A 20241-nucleotide genomic window follows, 5' to 3' on the forward strand; every position below is an offset into this window, starting at 1 on the left:
AAATGATGCAGAAAAGTACTGACTTAAAAATAATAAATAACATTTATTTAGGGCTCACTGTGAATTCATTGCTTAAAATGTCCTACTTAATCTTCGCAACCACTCTATGAAATTGGTATTGATAAATCTCAGGTATATCCAAAATAAGTCTCTATGTAGGGTTGTGATATTTTTAGGTCTTTTATGTCTTCAGGTTCGTCTCGGCACCAGACATAAGGCGGTTCAACATAATACGCTTGCCCCAAACAGCTCCAGATGCCAAGAATTGGCAAATTACTACTTTGGTTTCAATGGGTGGTCAAAAAGGATCATCAAGGTAAACTCTGTAGATTTTCTTTGACTAACCAGACTCCTTTCAACATTGAACTCCTAGACTTTAGAGAGAAGAATGGAACAGGGCTATGGGGAGGAGATGTGAGAGGCTTCCACACGGAAGTATCTGAGCATTGGCCTGCCACCTAGAATTAGTGATAATCTCAATGACTTGGATGGTGGTGTCCATAATTTTCTCCAGTATTTGTATGGTATATAATAAAAAAGAGTTGTCCATATCTAGTCATTCATTTGCAAGTCTCACTTGATTTTGAGGCTATAGCATACCTCAACTATTACCTGGGATTGCTGGAGTTTAGTTTTAATTTCTAACAACAGAAGATTTGGAAGTCTAGCCTTTCATTCAAAATCCTAACAGCTTCAGGATCTTTCTAACCTTGAAGAAAGGGAAAATGAAGATATTGTGACACCACTTCAGAAGCAATAGCCTGAAGTTCTTCTGTGCTTCAGAGGTGGTGTTGCCCTCCCACGAGTGCAGGAGTCCTGGAGTTGGCATGGCTGAGGAAGGAACCTTTGGATAAGTTGGAGGAAGGTCTGTTTTCCAGTATGTGTGTGTGTGGGGAGGTGAGGGAGTGGGATTGCTCTTTTTTCCTTTCTTTCTGAAACTCAACTTTTCACATACATCATCACCTTTTCTAAGCAACTAAAGCCCTGGGCAGAATTTTTCTGCCTGACAATATAGGTTTTTATCTTAGGCGATACCTGACAGCACCTTAAACTTTAGAATTTTAGAACTGCCTGCCTGCCAAGAAGCTTAGGAGGAGGGAAAATTAGTTACTTTTTGTTTTGGTTTATTGTTTTTGGTTAATAATTTGTTTTGTGCTAAAATAGTCCTTCAAATACAGATGTCTTCTGGCCTTCAGTTATCCCAACAAAATCATTGTCTAAAGATTGAAATAAACTCTTGTGTAAATGTTCAGTCCTTTGCCTCCTATAGAAGGGCCTGAGCGGAAAAAGTAAATGTAGATCCCTAGAAAGGGGATTCCGATTGGTACTGAGTTTTTTCCTACAATCCATGGCACTTGGGCTTAGGGTTTTAAGTCAGAGGCAGGGCTGTTAGCGAATGGAGTAGAGGAGGCTCCACCATCCACCTGAGTGGGTGATGGTTGAGGAGAGGCCAGATCATCTGCACCACCACCAAATCTATCTCCCTGTACGAATCCAGCCCTTTACACACAGGAGAGCAGGGTCTGTAGCAGTGTAGCCTCAGCTTGTCCATTTGAAATCTGTGAGTAATATGAGATTTGTGCCACGTTCTTGGTTTGCATTTCCCGTCTAGTTAGTATTTTAGGAACTTCCAGAATAGATCTGAGCAGTGAAACTGTGCCATGCCAGGGTATACCTACAACAGAGACATTCAGCTGTACCCCAGTGTTGTGCCTGCCCTTAATCACTAAGGTAGTGAGCTAAGAATCACAGATGCTTTTTTAGTTTTAAACATATAACCTAGAAATCAGTTATTCAGATGATAGGCATTTTAAATTCATCTGTTTTGGTTGGATTTAGGGTCATTATCATTCCTTATGAAAAGGAAGGTAACCCAGAAGCTTGCTATTCAGAAGGCTATGACAGATGCATTCCAGAAACTGCTGATTGTGGTTTTAGGTAAGACCTTTTTGACTGTTCTTGAAGTGCTTCAGTTTCAGTGAGCAAAGAAACTTATTTGCAAAGTTAATTGGATGAAAGTAATGGTTATCTAAAACATTACATATTCTTTCACTCACCAGATGCTTTCACAGCAGCAGTCTTAAATTTGTTCTTTGTGGCATTTATGAGAAAAACGACAGCAACTATTATTGTCCCCAGTGTTGAGATGTAGAATGACTTGCCTCAGTTCATACAGAAAGTGTTTGGTCCCGTTCTTCCTCAATTGCTTGCTTATCATACAGAATAGTGCAGTTATAAGCCTTGGACACCTGTGTTTGAGTCCTAACTGTGTCTCTTAGATTTTGTTGTTGTTGTTGTTGTTGCAATTTTAGGTTTTTCTAGCCAGAGACATTTGAAGGTATTTAATATCTCTAAGCTGCAATTTCTTTATCTGCAAATAGGGTTAGTAATTCAGCTTATCACCTAATGGGGGATATTGTAAGAGTAAATGAGATGATGAATGTAAAAAGCTTAGAACTATGCCTGAAACATAGTAAGCAGACAAAATATATTGACTATTATTATTATCGTTGTTGTTTTCTTGTTGAAGAGTTTATTAGATTATGTTTTTGGAATCAATTTAATTTCAGTTTTCATTTCTGATATATTGGGTGAATATGATTCTTTTTTTTTTTTTTTTTTTAGGCATCAATTTTATACACATCAGTGTCTACATGTCAATCCCAATCGCCCAATTCAGCACACCACCATCCCCACCCCACCGCAGGTTTCCCCCCTTGGTGTCCATATGTCCATTCTCTACATCTGTGTCTCAACTTCTGCCCTGCAAACTGGCTCATCTGTACCATTTTTCTAGGTTCCACATACATGCATTAATATACGATATTTGTTTTTCTCTTTCTGACTTACTTCACTCTGTATGACAGTCTCTAGATCCATCCACGTCTCAACAAATGACTCAATTTCGTTCCTTTTTATGGCTGAGTAATATTCCATTGTATATATGTACCACAACTTCTTTATCCATTCGTCTGTTGATGGGCATTTAGGTTGCTTCCATGACCTGGCTATTGTAAATAGTGCTGCAATGAACATTCGGGTGCATGTGTCTTTTTGAATTACGGTTTTCTCTGGGTATATGCCCAGTAGTGGGATTGCTGGGGCATATGGTAATTCTATTTTTAGTTTTTTAAGGAACCTCCATATTGTTCTCCATAGTGGCTGTATCAATTTACATTCCCACCAACAGTGCAAGAGGGTTCCCTTTTCTCCACACCCTCTCCAGCATTTGTTGTTTGTAGATTTTCTGATGATGCCCATTCTAACAGGAGTGAGGTGATACCTCATTGTAGTTTTGATTTTCATTTCTCTACTAATTAGTGATGTTGAGCATCTTTTCATGTGCTTCGTGGCCGTCTGTATGTCTTCTTTGGAGAAATGTCTGTTTAGGTCTTCTGCCCATTTTTGGATTGGGGTGTTTGTTTCTTTAATATTGAGCTGAATGAGCTGTTTATATATTTTGGAGATTAATCCTTTGTCCGTTGATTCATTTGCAAATATTTTCTCCCATTCTGAGGGTTGTCTTTTCGTCTTGTTTATGGTTTCCTTTGCTGTGCAAAAGCTTTGAAGTTTCATTAGGTCCCACTTGTTTATTTTTGTTTTTATTTCCATTACTCTAGGAGGTGGATCAAAAAAGATCTTGCTGTGATTTATGTCAAAGAGTGTTCTTCCTATGTTTTCCTCTAAGGGTTTTATAGTGTCCAGTCTTATATTTAGGTCTCTAATCCATTTTGAGTTTATTTTTGTGTTTGGTGTTAGGGAGTATTCTAATTTCATTCTTTTACATGTAGCTGTCCAGTTTTCCCAGCACCACTTATTGAAGAGACTGTCTTTTCTCCATTGTATATCTTTGCCTCCTTTGTCATAGATTAGTTGACCATAGGTGCGTGGATTAATCTCTGGGCTTTCTATCTTGTTCCATTGATCTATGTTTCTGTTTTTGTGCCAGTACCATATTGTCTTGATTACTGTAGCTTTGTAGTATAGTCTGAAGTCAGGGAGTCTGATTCCTCCAGCTCCAATTTTTTCCCTCAAGACTGCTTTGGCTATTCGGGGTCTTTCGTGTCTCCATGCAGATTTTAAGATTTTTTGTTCTAGTTCTGTAAAAAATTCTTATATAATAATCGGCTACGTTTTTGTGAGCCTTGAAAGTGGTCATGCTACTGAATAGCGTTGATTGTGTTCCCTATCGAGTTATACAGCGGTGAGAATGTGACAGGCTGTGCCCAAAGGAAACTCTATGATTAGTAGATTCCCGGAACAGAATTGCTCCCCTGCTTCACAGCCCTGCAGGCGTAGAGACTGAGAAATCCTAGCTAAGTTGTCAGAGACCTTATTTGCTTGTAAGAGTTGACCCTGGATTGGTCTTGGCCTTCCAGGCTGGGCAGTCCTTCCAGTGAAGTTTGACTTCCCTGGTCATCAGGCAGAATCTCCATCAGCTGTCAACTCTGGGTAACAACCTTTAAGAACCAAACTAAATGTCTGGGTTGTTTGTCCCTAATATGCAAAGGTATTCCTTATATGTACTCAAAACTCCTTGGACCAAAAAGCCTGGTGGCTCTAGCTTGCCTTGAGGAAAGCTGTATTGTCCAAAAGGCACATGGGCCAGTTTCTGCCAGTAGAGTGTTCAAATGCTCTCTCTGTCTGTCTGTGTCTCCAAAGCTTTGTTCATTGTATCTGGTAGAATTTTGGTCCCAAGGAGTAGGCACTTGCCTTGCTTCTAATATGAAGTATCTATTATAGTCCAGTGGTATCTATCCCAGGTTTGAACTCACTTTGACCCCCACCTAATGCCTTCCTATTTACTTGTATTGTGATTGAACATTTTTGTTTCCACAGCTTTTCATTCCTTTGTCATTATTCCTTAGTTCTTATTTCTAAGATCATAAAGGTTTTTGAACCAAAGTTGACACTTCTTATATATTTTTTCACAAATAATTATGATAAAAACTGAAGTGTCAGATGAGGGAACTTCTAGGAAAATGCTCTTATTTTCTGCTTTTAGAAATCAAAAGAATGTCTAGTTATTGGGTGCTACCATTGTATACAGGAAGTTTTAGAACAAGAAAACTTCTGAATTGATCCTTGTTAACTTTATTTCAGAAAGTGGTAAAATAGCTGTGGCATATAGACCCTGTGAAGAGGTCACAGATGATGCTAGAACCGAAGAGGAACTACAGGATTTAATTCAAGTATGTGGAGATAAAAACTCAAGGGGTACACAGCCAGTGTAGCCGTAATTCAAAACAACCAGCAGGATTTGGAAGACTTTGGCATGTCTACTCAGCTCTGTCATCCTTCGGAAAATGTGAAACTCTGAAACTGCTTTTGAGGCAGGGAATTTCTAGGACTTCTCCAAGTCCCGAGCCTTGTCTCTGGCCCCTTATTTGAAGTTTGGAGAGCAGGATTGAGGGCCATCAGTGTACGTCTACAGTTGTGGACACAGGAGAAGACACAGGCCTTTTAGAACTCCCCTCAAATAGAATTGCAGGGATTTGGGAACAAAGTAACTATGGCCTTAAGTGTGATTATGCTACAGTGTTTAAAAACTATTCATGCCTTTCAAGTAAGGTATATTACCCAGATCTCAGCATCTCATATATATCTTGTGTTAAATGTTTTGCAGAAGAACCTTTCTGTAAATCAATTATATGGATGCCTCGAATTAGGGATTAAGTTGTCAATGTAATTGCTAAAAGAAAACATTAATGTACTGCATATAGGATTTTTATTAAAAGGGAGCAAAAAATGTGTTTCATGTCATTGAGAGCTTAATTTGGGGCTAGATTTCTGATTACTTAACTCACCCCAATGTTGCAAAGTTTGTTTTGAACTTTGTTTGCAAAGTTTGTTTTGAAGGGAAGAAAGTAGAGAAAGAAAAGGTGGTTATGTTCTGAAAAATGTAAAAATTTTGAAAGTTTTTCCTGTACAAAATAATTAATTTAATTCAATTTAAATCAGTCAAGGAAACTTCAAACATATCCACGTTTGGGCTTTAAGAAGTCTAACTTCCTGTGAAATGTGAGAGGAAAGGATTCCGTATTGATACTAAAGATTTCGGAAACCTGATTATAACAACAGATCCATTCCTAAATGAGGCCAATCTTGGAATCAGTTCCATTTAGAAACCATTATGTGCTAGGCACTGGAAATGAGATGAAGCTCCTTCTCTCTTGGGGTTTAGGTGTTAAAGGTGTACCAGACAATTAAAAAGGACTAAAATTAAATAGATTATGAAAAGGACTGTGAAGAAAGTAAACTGGGTGCTAGTTAGAGTATTTCAAGAAAATTACTTAACATGCTGACTGTAACATTCTAAGTGTCTTCTCCGTGTGTGCACACAGGGTAGACCTCTGAAAAGTGACACTGTAGTTTTTTCTAGATTAATGGTTCTGTTGAGACAAGGTGGGATGGGGGAAGTTTTCCCATGCTAATGTAAAGGGCCGTTCACTTGGTTTTAGACTCTCTTTCCCAGAATGAATTGCTCACCTGCCCCAAACCCCTCCTACAGAAGTTCTGGAGTCATCACTGATTCAGTGGTAACGGCTAATTAATAGAGTGGTGAATTAATAATGAGACGTGAATACTGAGAGTTTGGAGGAAATGGCAACATTTTAGAATAACTGTAAGGTGTGTTCCCCTCCCGCCACCCTAACTGGTGCTCATTTTGCAGGTCAGCTACTTTTCTTGTCAGCCGTGTGGCCAAAGGGGGGAAGAATGCCTCTCAGACTTGAGCTTTGAGGAGGAAGGGTTCACATTGCCAGAACTGGACTAGCACTTTTGAATTTCCCAGAATGCCAGGTCCTGTGGTTTCCTTGGGAAGCTCTGCATCCTTCCCAACCCCCCGCCACCCCTGGGCCGCTGGAGTTTGGGGCCACTCGGGTCTGCAGCCCAAATCCCGCCTCCTTGTTTGGGGCCAGGGAGGGCAGGGAGGGCTTGGGAAGAGGGCCCGGCAGGAGGTAATTGTCGCTTTTGCAAGGGGAAGAATGGCTTGCGCCCTGGGGACTCTGGGAAAAAGGCCCACTCTGGTGGCGCGCATTGGATCTCCCCACGAACCTAATAATGGTGGTGGCGGAACTAAACACGTCATAAATAACGGGTGGGACGTTAGGCGGGGGAGGGGCACGCGGTTGCTGACGTGAGCCCTCGCGTTGGCGCTGGCATAGCGGTTCAGCTCGGACGCAGGATGTGGCTCCAGCTCCTCAGTGGCCTGGGTCACTGCGCCTGGGAGCCGCCGCGTGTTATGTCCCGGCTGCGCCTTTGGTTGCCACGGCTCTTCCTCACGTGGCAACAACTGTGGCTAGTAGTCCTGGCAGTTCAGCCTCCGGAGTGGGCCCTGGACCCCGTCCAGGTGACACCCAACCCCGCGCGGCTGACCGAGGCTTGGTCTTCATACGCCTCAGACCCCCCTCCCAAATTGCCCCATGCCCTTACACCCCTGGCAGAAGCCGGGCGCTTTAATTATTTGACGTCCTCGTCTCCAGTCCAGATGTTGGCCCCGCCTCATCAGGAGTTGACTGAGACTGAGGTTCCATACCCGGACACGGATTCGGTTGGAGAGCTGCCTACAGGGCCAGATCAGTTTGCTGTTCCACATCAGGATCTGAATAACAAGCAAACCCAACATCAAAAGCTCCCAGAGGAAGTTCCAGTGCTGGATTGGAATCAGAATCAGGCCTTGGTTCTGCCTTCTCGACACAAAAGTAAGAGTAAAAACGTAGGTCCAGATCAGGCTGAAGGTCACCAGTCATTTAAAATACTTGTTCCACATCTAGGTAGTAAGAGCTCAAAACCAGTGAAGTTTATTGTTTCACCCCCAAACCTGAAGAACGATCTAGTTCAGCATCAACGGCTTGCCAAATTTGTTGGAACTACAGGCCAATTTGAAGAAAAAATTCAGGGTCTAGAACAACAGTTGCAGGGTGATTATTTAGATCCCAGTATGGATGCCTTTTATCCTGAGGAGAGGCTACCTACAGATTTTCTGGGGAGCCCAGATGAACCTCCAGAGCCCCCTGAGGAAGCTGAAATTTCCCCATCCCAGCAGGAGGCCCAAGCTCGTCATCCAGAGCTAACTGAGGAGGCTGAATCTTTACCCCAGCAAGAGGCCCCTGCTCAGCATCCACAGACCCCTGAGGAGGTTGAATCTTTTTCACCCCAGGCAGAGGCCCAGGCTCAGCATCCAGAGCCCACTGAAGAGGTGGAACCACCTCCACTTCATCAGGAGGCTCGATCTCAGCCTTCAGAGGCCCCTGAGGAACTAGAAACTTCAAGTCCTCAGGAGGCCCTAGCCCAGCCTTTGGAGACACTTAAGGAGGTTGTAGTTCAACCAGTAGCACATCATGGGGTAAATGAAGCTCAGCAGTCAAATTTGTACCATGTCACTGTTAAACCTCTGGGTCTGGCACTTACCATAACTCCACAGGTCACTAACGAGCTTGAACCTTCTCCAGTCCAGCAGGAGACGCCATCTCAGCCTCCAGAGAGCCCTGAGGAGGTTGAACCTCCGCCAGTCCAGCAGCGGGCCCCATCTCAGCCTCCAGAGCTCCCTGAGGAGGTTGAACCTTCTCTACTCCATCAAGAGGCCCCAACTGAGACTCCAGGGTTCCCTACTGAGTATGTACTTCAAATTCCAGTGAGTGATGAGGTAGCATCTCTACCTGGCGTTCAGCGTCACGCTCATTCAAACTTGCCCAGTGTTACACTTCAACCTCTGGATTTGGAACTTACCATCACTCCAGAGCCCACTACGGAAGCTGAACTTCCTACAGCTCAGCAGGAGGCCCTGGCTCCACCTCTTGAGCATCCTGAGGAGAGAGAATCTTCTCCAACCCAACAAGAGACCTTAGCTAAGCCTCCAGAGCCTCCTGGAGAGGTTGAGCCTTCACGTGAGCGGGAGCAACCAGCTCCGCCTCCAGAGCCTTCTTCAGGGGAGGTGGAACCTTCTCCAACTCAACAGGAACAGCCAGCTCAACCTCCAGAGCATCTCGAAATGACAGTTTCACCTCCAAGTCACCATCATGCTGAGCATTCAAACTTATCCAGTGTCGCTGTCAAACCTGCAGATGTGGAGCTTACCATAACAAAAGAACCCACGCCAGAGGTGGGGCCTTCTCCAAATCAGCAGAAGCCTTCAGCTCAGGCCTCAGTGCCCCTTACTAATGCAGAATTTTCTACAACCCAGCATGAGGCCCCCACGCTGCCTTCACAGCCACCTGAGGAGCTTGAACCTTTGCCAGTTCAACAGGAGGCTTCAGCCCAATCTCCAGAAGCCGGTCCACATAACAAACCTTCAGTACAAGAGGAGACCCCAGCTCAGTATCCAGAGCATCCTGGAGAAGAAGTTACACCTGCCACAACCCAGCAGGAGACTCCAGATCAGCATCCACAGGCTCCTGAGGTTGTACCTTCTCCACCTCAGCAGGAAGCCAGAGCTCAGCATCCACAGTCTCCTGGTGAGGTTGAATCCTCTCCAACTCAGTCTCCAGAGCTCTCTAATGTGACTGTAGTTTTCTCTCCGGAGCATCATGTGACAACAGTTTCTCCTCTAGGTCAGGATCAAGCTCAGCTTCTGCAGCGGCCCGATGTCACTGTTAAACCTGTGGGTCTTGCACTTATCGTAACTCCAGCGTTCACTAATGAGGTTGAAACTTCTCCACCCCAACAAGAAACCTCGGCTCAGTCTACAGTGTCCCCTGAGCAGTTGGAACCTTTGTCAGTCCAGCAAGAGGTTTCAGATCAGCATCCAACCCCCACTGAAAATGTTGAACCTTTTCCAGTTCAGCAGGGAGCCCCAACTCAACCAACATACCCCGAGGTGACATTTCCAAATCCAGAGCATGTTCAGGCTCAGCATCCAACCTTGACTGAGGTCACAATTCAACCTTTGGACCTTGAACTGACCATAAGGCCCGAACCCACTAAGGAGGATGAACCTTCTCCAACCATGCAGGAGACCTTAACCCAGCCTCCAGAACCACCTAAGGAGGTTTTTGTAGCTCAGCCTCCAGTATATCAGAACCCAATAGTTCCAGCACCAGATCAGGATCACACTGAGCCTCCAACATCACCCAGTGTCAGAGTTCAACCTTTAGACCAGGGGCTTACCACAACTCCAGAACCTACTACAGAGTCTGAACATTCTACAGCCCTGCAGCAGACTACAGCTCCCCCTCCAAAACACCCTGAGGTGACACTTGCACAGCCAAACCTGACTCAAGTCACAGTTCCACCTGGGGACCTGGGAGTTAACACATCTCAGCAACCAAGGCCATCTGAGACAGTTCCTTTGACTCAGTATTCGGTACCCACTGGTCTTCCTGGTGTAAAATATACCCCAGAAAAGAAGCAGCCAGAACAGAATGCCACCACAAACATCAGCATATGTGAGCTCTGTACCTGCAAAAATGAGACACTGTCGTGTGTTGGTCTCAGCCCAAAGCAGAAGCTCCACAGAGTGCCTGAGCCAGAGCCTAACGCCTACAACGGCACCTTCACCATCATGTAAGAATCGCCTTTCCTCATTTGTTCTCTGCCTCCTGCCTGACATGGCAGCCTTTCTTCAGGTCTTCCTGGGTCCTCCTTATCTCCCCAGCCCACATTGACTGACTTTCTGTTTCCACCTTTTGTTTGTCAATGATTCCTTGTCTTCATTCTCCTTCTTACTATTTTTCCCTCTCCTCCAGTCTTTTACTTTTAATTGCCCTTATTTTTTCCTTCTCCATTTTTTTACCCCATTCTTTAATTCCTTAACATCTACTCTTCTCCCCTCTTTACTCCATCCTCTTTACAGCGACATGTCCCTCTCCCCATCTCATTGGTGGTAATACAACAAAGTGGTTAAGAGTAGAGATTCCGGAGCCAGACTACCTGGGTTTGAACCCAGGTCTGTCATTTATTAGCTGTATGACTCAATTTCCTCATCTGTACAATGGGGATTATGGTAGTCATCCTCTCATAGGATGACTCCTATGACTCCTAAATCTCCCCATGACTCCAATCTCATTGGGAGATTTAGATGAGTTAATATAGGTAAAGGTCTTCTATCAGTGCCTAGCATATATTTTAGTGTTAGCTATTATTATTATTCAACCCCTCAGTTCTATCTAGAACTCATCTTTGTCCCCTGGCTTTCTATATGTAGCACCCATTTTGTGCCCAACCCAGGGCTAAGTACTGTGGGAGCCACAGAAGTCTATGGCATTGTCTCCAGAACATGACAGTGACAAGTGGGGAGAAAGGGGATATGCCTTAAAAGGGAGGTAATATATAATTAAGTATTCAGAGAAATACAGATAGGTGCTGTAATTCACCAGAACCTGTAATCACAGGGGTGTGGAGGTCACGGAATGCAGCATGGATAAGCTAAATCTTTAGCTGGGACTTAAAGATTGGCTGTGATTTGTCAGAAAAATAATAGACAGTACAGTCTAGGCAAAGGTGTGACTGCAGGGATGATCAGAATTTAATAGATTAGTCTGGCTGTAAAGAATTGGGTTAGGCAACAATGAAAGATAGGATTATGAAAAACCTTGGCTATCGGCAATGTTACGGAAAGTTACGCTCTGAGATATGGGGAGCCATGCAAGTTTTCAAGCAAGAGAGACAAATGATTAAAACAAGAGGCTGATTTTAGATTTCATATGTAGAGCGATCTAGAGAGGAACGCTTGATTCAGGGAGTCCAAATAGAATGCTTTAGCAAAATCTAGGAGTAAAGTGAGAAGGGGCCAAATTAGAGTGGTTGTGATGGAAGTAGAAAGAAAATCCTGAGAGTACTACAGAGGAAAAACTGACAAGATGTAGTAATTGACTAGAGTTGGGGGATTGTAGTACAGGAAAGAGACAAATCACATGTGTTGATGGGCAGAATGATGGTGGTATAACAGGTGGAAATCCAGCAGTTGGCAAGCAGAGTCAGTTTGAGGGAGATGAGTTCAGTCTTAGGCATCTTTTATTGGTGAGCATAAAGCAACCAGAAGGCTCTGTTTGAGTGGAAATGTCCCTCAGGCAGACGGGCAGACAGGTATCCGTTTTGACTTATTTCTGACTCGCGTGAAAAATGTGCATATTAACTGAACAGTTACATTGTTGCTGAGGGAAGAGGACAAAGCTAAAGCTAAAGATTCAAAGTCATCCACTGAGTTAGTGGTTCAAACTGAACCTCAGGCGTTTAACAGCTTCTCTTAAACATGTCTAATTCATGGATACATTCTCACTGTTTAAAAAAAGAAATGTCACAGAAGTATATAGGATAAAATGTGAAAATTCCACCCCACCTTCCCTACCACCAGTAAGGTAACTCCTGTTACTGTTTTGATGTGTGTCCTTCCTTCCGAGCTCTTTCCTTTGCATTTTGTTCCCCTAATGAGGTAATAACTTTACTCCTTGCTCAGTAACTCGTGCTTTTCCCTATGCAATATGCTTAAGAGATATTTTCGTATTAGTCCCTCTAATTTCTAATTGCCCATATCCTTCTAACACCTGGACAGATTCTGAGGGCAGTGAGCCAAAGCTTTGGTGTTGCCTAGCATAGGATTTCTTTATATTCATTTGCTGATATTGATAAATGTTTGCCATTTTTCTCATTGATTTGTAGGAGTCATTTTAGACACATAAGTGATTTTGGAAAAAAAGTAATTGGCATTATGTATCCAAGAAATTGGACAGATAGGAAGTTCAGGTTCTGAGGAGATGCCTCATTGTTTGTGCCAGTGGCCTCACAGTATGTTTTTATTAATTGTGCACACCGGGAAGCTGATAAGCTGTGGGAATTAGAAAGCTGGTCTTTTCTGCATTTGAATATTCCCCACACGGTGGCCATGATTCTTTTCCTTATTCTCTACATTCTTTTCCTACCTATTCAAGGATATGAACTGTGTTTCTTCACAGAAATTTCCAAGGAAACTCTATTTCTTACATTGATGAAAGTATACGGAAGGCATACCGCTGGACTGAGAAGCTGTGAGTATACTCTCCCCAAATATGAATACAAAAAGTTAACTGCATTGTAAGATCCTTCTTGGTCCAGAATTTTGAGGTCAATACCTGTGAGAAAAGGTATTTCCCCTTCCATATCCCAAAGCAACCTGATGATTGAAATTCTGTGTTTATTTTAAAAATTAAATTTGGCAGGACCTCTTTAAAATCAGTAAGAGACAATTTAAACTTACTTTCCATTATACAAGTAATACATGATTATATTCTCAATAGATAACAATGAAATAACAGGTATAGTGAAAACCCTCCTTGTGCCCTAATCCCCCACCCACTACTTTGAGTTTAGTATTAATCCTTGCAGACTCTTTTCCATACGTTTGAGTACATACATACTTACAGATAGCAAAATAGGTTTGTGTGTTTTTCTTACCTTTTTTTACGTAAGTAACATCCTGCAACTTGATTCCTTCATTTCATGATATGTCTTTGATTTCTTTCCTTCCCAGTACATAGAGGGTTACCCCATTCATTTAAACTCCTGCATAGTATTCCATAGTATGAATGTATCACAGTTTAATAATGCCCCTATTGAAGGATGTTTCGATTATGTCCAGTTGTCTTGTTACTTGCATTGCTGCAATGAATATCCTTGTACATGCATTTTTGTGAGCCTGGTCATTTATTTCTATAGAATAGTTATCTAGAAATGGGATTGTTGGGGTGAAGGCTATTTAGATATAAAATTTTAATTGCCTTCGAAAAAGTTGTGCCAGCTTATACTCCAGTCATCCTGCTGTGATGACATTCATTTCCCCACACCCTACCAACACTGGATAGTCTCCCTTTTTTTTTTTTTTTTTTTTTTTTGCTAATCTGACGGCTGAATAAAAGGGGTCCCATCTGAATTTGAATTTTTCGTATTACTTGTGAACTTAAATATCTTTATATGTTTACTGAACATTTGTATTTCATCTCTGAAATGTCTGTCCTTTGCCCATTTTTCTGTTACTATTTTTTTTATTGATTTGTAGAAAAAGTCAGTTTAGATCCATAAGTGATTTTGGAAAAAAACATTCAAAGTAATTTTTCATGACAGTCTGTGGTCATATCCTTAGTTCAATTTGAATAGACAAGTCATAAATGACTTCTGAATTAATAATAAAAGACATAACATTCAATCTAAAAACAGGTATTATGACCACCCTTAAAGAGATGCCCCCTTAGTCGGATATCTTATTGGTAAGGAAAAAAATGCTAGAACCAGGCAATTCGTTTTAATTTACAGATTTCGTAAATAGTATATGTAGTTTATATTTCCCGTGATAGTATCTAACTTGGAGATTTTATTTCGCAAACTTGTAAGAAAAATGAAAGTCATTTGGCACAAGAAATAGATAACTTAATTTCCTCTGGGAGTGGAGGGGGGTGGTAGACTGAGGGACAGAGGTAAGAGAAAAAGTTTGAATTGTGTGCTACATATTTTTGGAATTTTGAGATGTGAGTATATATGACATATTTTCTTTTTTTTTTTTTTTGCTTTTTTTTTTTTTTAAAGTACTCGAACTGTGATTTTTCTTTTAAGTTATTTTAATTTATTTATTTTTGGCTGTGTTGGGTCTTTGTTTCTGTGCGAGGGCTTTCTCCAGTTGCGGCAAGCGGGGGCCACTCTTCATCGCGGTGCGCGGGCCTCTCACTATCGCGGCCTCTCTTGTTGCGGAGCACAGGCTCCAGACGCGCAGGCTCAGTAGTTGTGGCTCACGGGCCCAGTTGCTCTGCGGCATGTGGGATCTTCCCAGACCAGGGCTCGAACCCGTGTCCCCTGCACTAGCAGGCAGATTCTCAACCACTGCGCCGCCAGGGAAGCCCTATATGACATATTTTTAAAAAATAAATTGAAATTAAAAAATTAATTTTTAAAAAGCATGTGTTTGGGAGGCGATACACTATAACATGAGTCTGGTAAGGTTTGAAGATTTCTAAGTCAGCTTGAGGTTTCTACCTTATAAGCAGAGGTTCCTAACTTGAGGTCAGTGTTTCCCCAAAGCAGAATTTCTTTATACCTCCTGCTCCCCCGTGTATACCTCTTTGGCAAGCTACAGAAGCTTATGTTCTTGGGATAATGTTTTATAATGTATAATAAGTCAAACTATATAGGAAAACAAAGGAAACCAACTGTATTGAAATAGTTTTCAGAATATTTTTAAAATTAGTGAGACAGTAATAAATATGCTTCTCTTAACACATTAAATAACAAGATATAGTGGTAGGTCTAATAAATATTATAACTCCAGGGTAGTGATGAGAATAAATGATATTTCGAGGTATCTGCAGCATATACGTGATATGAAATGACCTGTGATTTCTATTGGGGACCAAATTAACTATACTGTTGATCTACTGTGGTTTGTTGCCTACATTCATAATGGAAGGAAGTGCTGATTTTAGTTAGAGATTTGTGAAAACTGAGATGTAATTTTATTTCCCATCCAAGTTTGGCACTCTGGATTCAGTCCTCTCTATTCACAGACCTCTGCCCTAAAAGGATGATCCACAAGTCGAAATTGCATGCACACTTTTGCGTGTGTTCAAGAAAGTGCAGTTTTTTTAGGGAAAAGAACCATTGCTTTTCTGAAATTCTCAAAGGATTCTTGTCTCAAAAGATTGAGTCACAAATGTAGGGGAGAAGAAAGACATTTCTTTTCCTGTACTTATCCTCATGAGTGACGATAAATGGATAATTTGTTTTAAGTAAAAGTATCTGATAGTTGATAACTTGTCACTTTCTGAATTCATTCAATAAATATTTTTTGAGTATCTACTATATGCCAGGAACTGTTTTACATGCTAGGGTCACAGGCCCAAGAATGAAACAGCCCAAGTATTCCAGTTCTCAGGGGGTTTACAAGTATATAAAAATAAGTATATAAGTATAATAAATAGATAGGTATAATTTCAAGCATTGCTAAGTACTTTGGAGAGAAAGAAAGCAGGGGAAGCAGAGTAAATCAGTTCCAGAAAGGCCTATTGTTTGCATTACATATATAGTTAAATCAATCAAACAAACAAACCCTGAGCCCTCTCAATTTCCTAGAAGTTACAGAGGTGGAGAGAAGGATAATTGTCAATAATACAGAATCAAGAATGAATGTGAAATTCAGAAGATTGCCGTAGACCAGAACCCTGGTCAGAAGTTAGACATGGATCTTTCTTAAGTGTTACTTCATGCCTGGTTTTGATATTTTCATGGTGTGAGAAAGTTTTAGATCTGGCTTTAACTCTGATTCCCCATAGTTTAAAATTTTTTTCCTCCGTCAAAATGAAGATTTGGAGTTCTACAGATTAATGTATTTTATTTCAGTTATTGAGTTATTGCTTATTTGAAGCTCCTTTTTGGGTAATTTTTTGGTGACTGACTCATTCTCAGTCTAAACTTTACTTCTAGGCTGAATTTACCGTTGTTATTTTTAAAATTTCTACTATCCTGTCATCCAAACAACTTCACAGAAAGAAACCCCATTAATTTGAAATACATACTGTTTGGTTACCCCCTGTCCTACCATGATATTCAAACTCTAACCAGTCTGGTATGGGCATCAGCCAATCAGAGAAGACAGTGCCATAAAGAGTGGAGGATCAGCCCCATCTCTTTGCTGTACTTCCTGAATCCTTGTCAGCGTTCAAAGTTATAATCAGTATATGTGAGTTCCACTTTTGTATAGCTTTTTTTCATATACCATCATTTCCTGTGACGTTTGTATGTCATTTATGGTATATACATGCAGTTTGGTTATGCGATATGGGGAGGTAGAGTTTTTTCCTACCTTTGAAGGTGTGAAAAGGGTTACCATAAATGTCGTTGGACATATTGATTTGGTTTTTTTCTTTTTGGATCATTTCCATGGAAATGTGAAACCACTACTTAGAGGTGAGAAAACAATCAGTCTTAGCACCATCTGTTGACCATTCCCCCTAACATGTATTCTGACAATCACTGCGATTCCTTCTAACATGGTGAATTTCAAATTGAGGTCAGGGTCTTTGAAGCATGCTCAGGGCTCCAAGAGTTCTTTGTGGGAATTGAAGTCTCTTGTGTTTTTGTTTTAGTGATCTTTTAAAAATGTGTGTGACTATATTCTGTATAATATGAACCACCTTAATAACTGAGTTGCAGAGTTTCCAGGTAGTAATATTTTAATTCTCATAAGCTATGAGTAAAGAATTAATTTATGAGCTGGAATTAAGCTGTGAGATGGAATTAATATAAATATGTGACCAAGAGACACTGTGAGTGAAAAGCAGAAGGTTTTAAATGCAGAACTCAGTGGAAATAGTTTCACAAGGCAACATAGCCTGTGCTCAGATCCCCAAGGCTCCTGAAGGATGTACCACTGTTAATATCACCTGCAAGGAAGGGGATTCTTCCAGGCACGAGAAATCTACCTCTGACGTCTTATAGAGTTTCTTCTGTACTGACTCTCTCTACTACTCCCTCACTCCACTCTTGGGATACTGGCTATGTGCCTTCCTGCTTATCAGCTATAAGAAACAGGTGCAAAACACCACCCCCTCCTCCCCGCAGCATGTTCCTAGTCTTTATCGTGAGACCAGCGGAAGCAAAGGGCTTAACATTCCTCTGGCAGACCCAGGCGTCAGGCTTGACTGTGAATCCTTCCTGCTCCCTTCATTCTGCATTCTGGAGAAGTCATTGGCTGGATCTCTCAGTTTCCTAATTTATTTTTTAACTGTCATTTCTGCTTCTCATGTACTGAGATTTTTTATTATTGCCAACACTTTTCATTTGTATATTCTTGAGTTGATTAATGGATGCACTATCTGCTTACATCTGTCTGAGGGTAATAATTGTGCTATCCTAAGGTCCTCTTGTGCTTTGTTAACTCTGATTCATTGGCTATAAGCTCTTATGTTTGTTTTTGCTTTCTGTCCTTAATGGAGTTGGCTTTCTCACATTGTTTGGTCCTTCCTGAGTGTAATTCATCTTTGTAGTTGAGATTCTACTGCGTTTGTTTCCCAGCTTTAGGGGAGAAGTGAAATGAGCTGTTGGGGCTTATTACTCCCAATGGGTTCCCCTGAGGATAAGGCAGAGGTGGAAGGTGCCTTCTGGTGGCTAGTCAGGGAGTGCATACCTTTCTTCCAGGGTTCTGAGACCTTGCCCCCTTTCTAACACCAATTGCTCCTGCCTAGAGGAAGACACCTTTTGCTGCCTGGATCAAGGGGGAAAGATGTGGGGTTGATGTGTGCTGTAGGCTGCTCCTACCACACTATTCCAACTGATCACCCTGTAGTAGCTCCAGGACGTTTCTGGTAGGGGAGCATTTGTGGAGCTGCTCCCACACATTGAGCTAAGGTCGTGATTCTTAAGTTATATCTTTTCTAGGGATTCTCGTTATGTCATTCTTAGGGATTTTGGTGGAAGTTGAAGGGGTGGAGACTTGACATGTTTCAATCTGCCAACTTGAAATAGCACAACTTCTTAGGAAACAATTTTGTATCCCTATTACATCCTAGACAAACTCGGGCAAATATGTATCAGGATACAAATACAAGAATGTTCAAAGTAGTATTGTTTTTGTTTAAATTTTATTTATTTATTTATTTATTTATTTATTTATTTATTTATGGCTGAGTTGGGTCTTCGTTTCTGTGCGAGGGCTTTCTCCAGTTGCGGCAAGCGGGGGCCACTCTTCATCGCGGTGCGCGGGCCTCTCACTATTGTGGCCTCTCTTGTTGCGGAGCACAGGCTCCAGACGCGCAGGCTCAGCAATTGTGGCTCACGGGCCCAGTCGCTCCGTGGCATGTGGGATCCTCCCAGACCAGGGCTCGAACCCGCGTCCCCTGCATTGGCAGGCAGACTCCCAGCCACTGCGCCACCAGGGAAGCCCAGCAGTATTGTTTTTAATAAATCAAAACTAGAAAAATCTCAGTATACACCAACAGTAGAATGAATAAAGTGTGGTATAATCATACTTAGAAGTCATACCCTTCATCAGAAACATAACGCAAGCCACATAAGTAATCTTAAATTTTCTGGTAGCCACTTAAAAACACAAGTAAAATGAAACGGATGAAATAAATGTTAATATCTTTTACTTAACCCTTATTTACAAAATATTTTCATTTTAACATGTAATCATTATATACATTATTAATAAGATATTCTATGTTTTTTTCATGCTAAGTATTTAAAACTATCCAAAGTGTTATCATATCTACATGTAATCAATCTAAAAATTAATGAGAGAATCTATATTTTTTTCCCATACTAACTCTTTGAAATCACAATTTGGTTGCTAAATTTTATTACAAATACTTGATCGGTATTGAGATTTCATAAAATTTACAGTCAAAAATGTAGTATCACATATGCAAATTGTTGCTAACATAAACATTTTCCAATAATTACATTGAGTATCAGTTTTTAAAATTTTAATTTTAAAATAATTGAAATTAATTAAATTAAAAATTCAACTCAGTCACATTAGCCACTTTCAAATACTCAGAAGCCTCATGTAGTTGGACATGCAACACTACATACTACAGGCAAAAATAAAATAACTTTACAAAATAATGTTGAATGAAAGAAGCAATGTGGAAAATAATACATATAATATGATTCCACTTATATAAAGTTCAAGAAGAAGCAAGACTAAACTGTGTTGTTTATGGCTGATAGAGAAAAGGCAAAACTACATTTAAAAAGCAAGGAAATTATTATTAAAGTCAGGATAGTGGTTCCCTCTAGGAAGTCAGAGAGAGGGTTGTGATTGGAAAGGGGCACACGGGGTCTTCTGGGATGCTGGCAGGATTCTTTCCTGACATGAATGGTATTACGTGGGGGTCTGTTTTGTAATTATTAAACAGTTGAACAGTTGTTCAATTGAATTATTGAACAGTTATGTATATTTTATGCCCATTTTAGTTTTCAAACAATTTTTAATGCGGGAAAAAATCAGATGGCTTCATTTGCCCTGATACAGCTGTGTGTGGGACTTCCCAATAAGGTTTGGGGAAAGAGAGGAGGGAAGGGCAGCTCTGCAACGTTGGTGCCACCCAGAGCTGGGTTCTAACAGAGACTTCGTGATCTAGAGAGTAGGCATTAACTATGTGATTTGGTGGGAAGAGTGGGTGGGGCGTGGGTGTGTGTGGGGGTGTGTGTGTGTGTGTGTGCGCACGCGTGCACATGCGTGATGGAGAGAGATGGACAGAAAGGAGGACGTGAAAAGAAGGTTCAAATGAAAACAGAGCAGAAATCACCATCCCTAAATTAGATAAGAATTAGGTTGTT

The 20241-nt window shown here is 41.3% G+C and overlaps 1 protein-coding gene, 1 long non-coding RNA gene and 1 pseudogene across 3 annotated transcripts in view; all 3 read left to right on the forward strand.

Annotated features, from left to right (window-relative positions):
- LOC309651047 (leucine-rich repeat-containing protein 37A3-like) overlaps positions 1 to 20241 on the forward strand; it is a 58175-nt pseudogene that overhangs the window by 4186 nt on the left and 33748 nt on the right. Inside the window, exons 3-5 of the transcript in view lie at positions 194 to 316; positions 692 to 849; positions 1839 to 1938. The product of the transcript in view is annotated as a leucine-rich repeat-containing protein 37A3-like (transcript). The remainder of the gene's footprint in view (positions 1 to 193; positions 317 to 691; positions 850 to 1838; positions 1939 to 20241) is intronic.
- On the forward strand, positions 6808 to 8566 carry LOC309651060 (leucine-rich repeat-containing protein 37B-like). Its single transcript, XM_082443352.1, has 2 exons — positions 6808 to 7703; positions 8426 to 8566. Exons 1-2 carry the CDS (start codon positions 7187 to 7189, stop codon positions 8431 to 8433), a joined length of 525 nt encoding a protein of 174 aa, XP_082299478.1. The 5' UTR covers positions 6808 to 7186; the 3' UTR covers positions 8434 to 8566.
- LOC309651071 lies at positions 16663 to 19358 on the forward strand. Its single transcript, XR_014257908.1, has 2 exons — positions 16663 to 16863; positions 18358 to 19358. It is a non-coding gene; the product is annotated as an uncharacterized lncRNA (long non-coding RNA).

This window comes from Balaenoptera physalus (genome assembly GCF_965194825.1).
Source record: "Balaenoptera physalus genome assembly, chromosome: 20".
Lineage (NCBI taxonomy): Eukaryota > Metazoa > Chordata > Mammalia > Artiodactyla > Balaenopteridae > Balaenoptera > Balaenoptera physalus.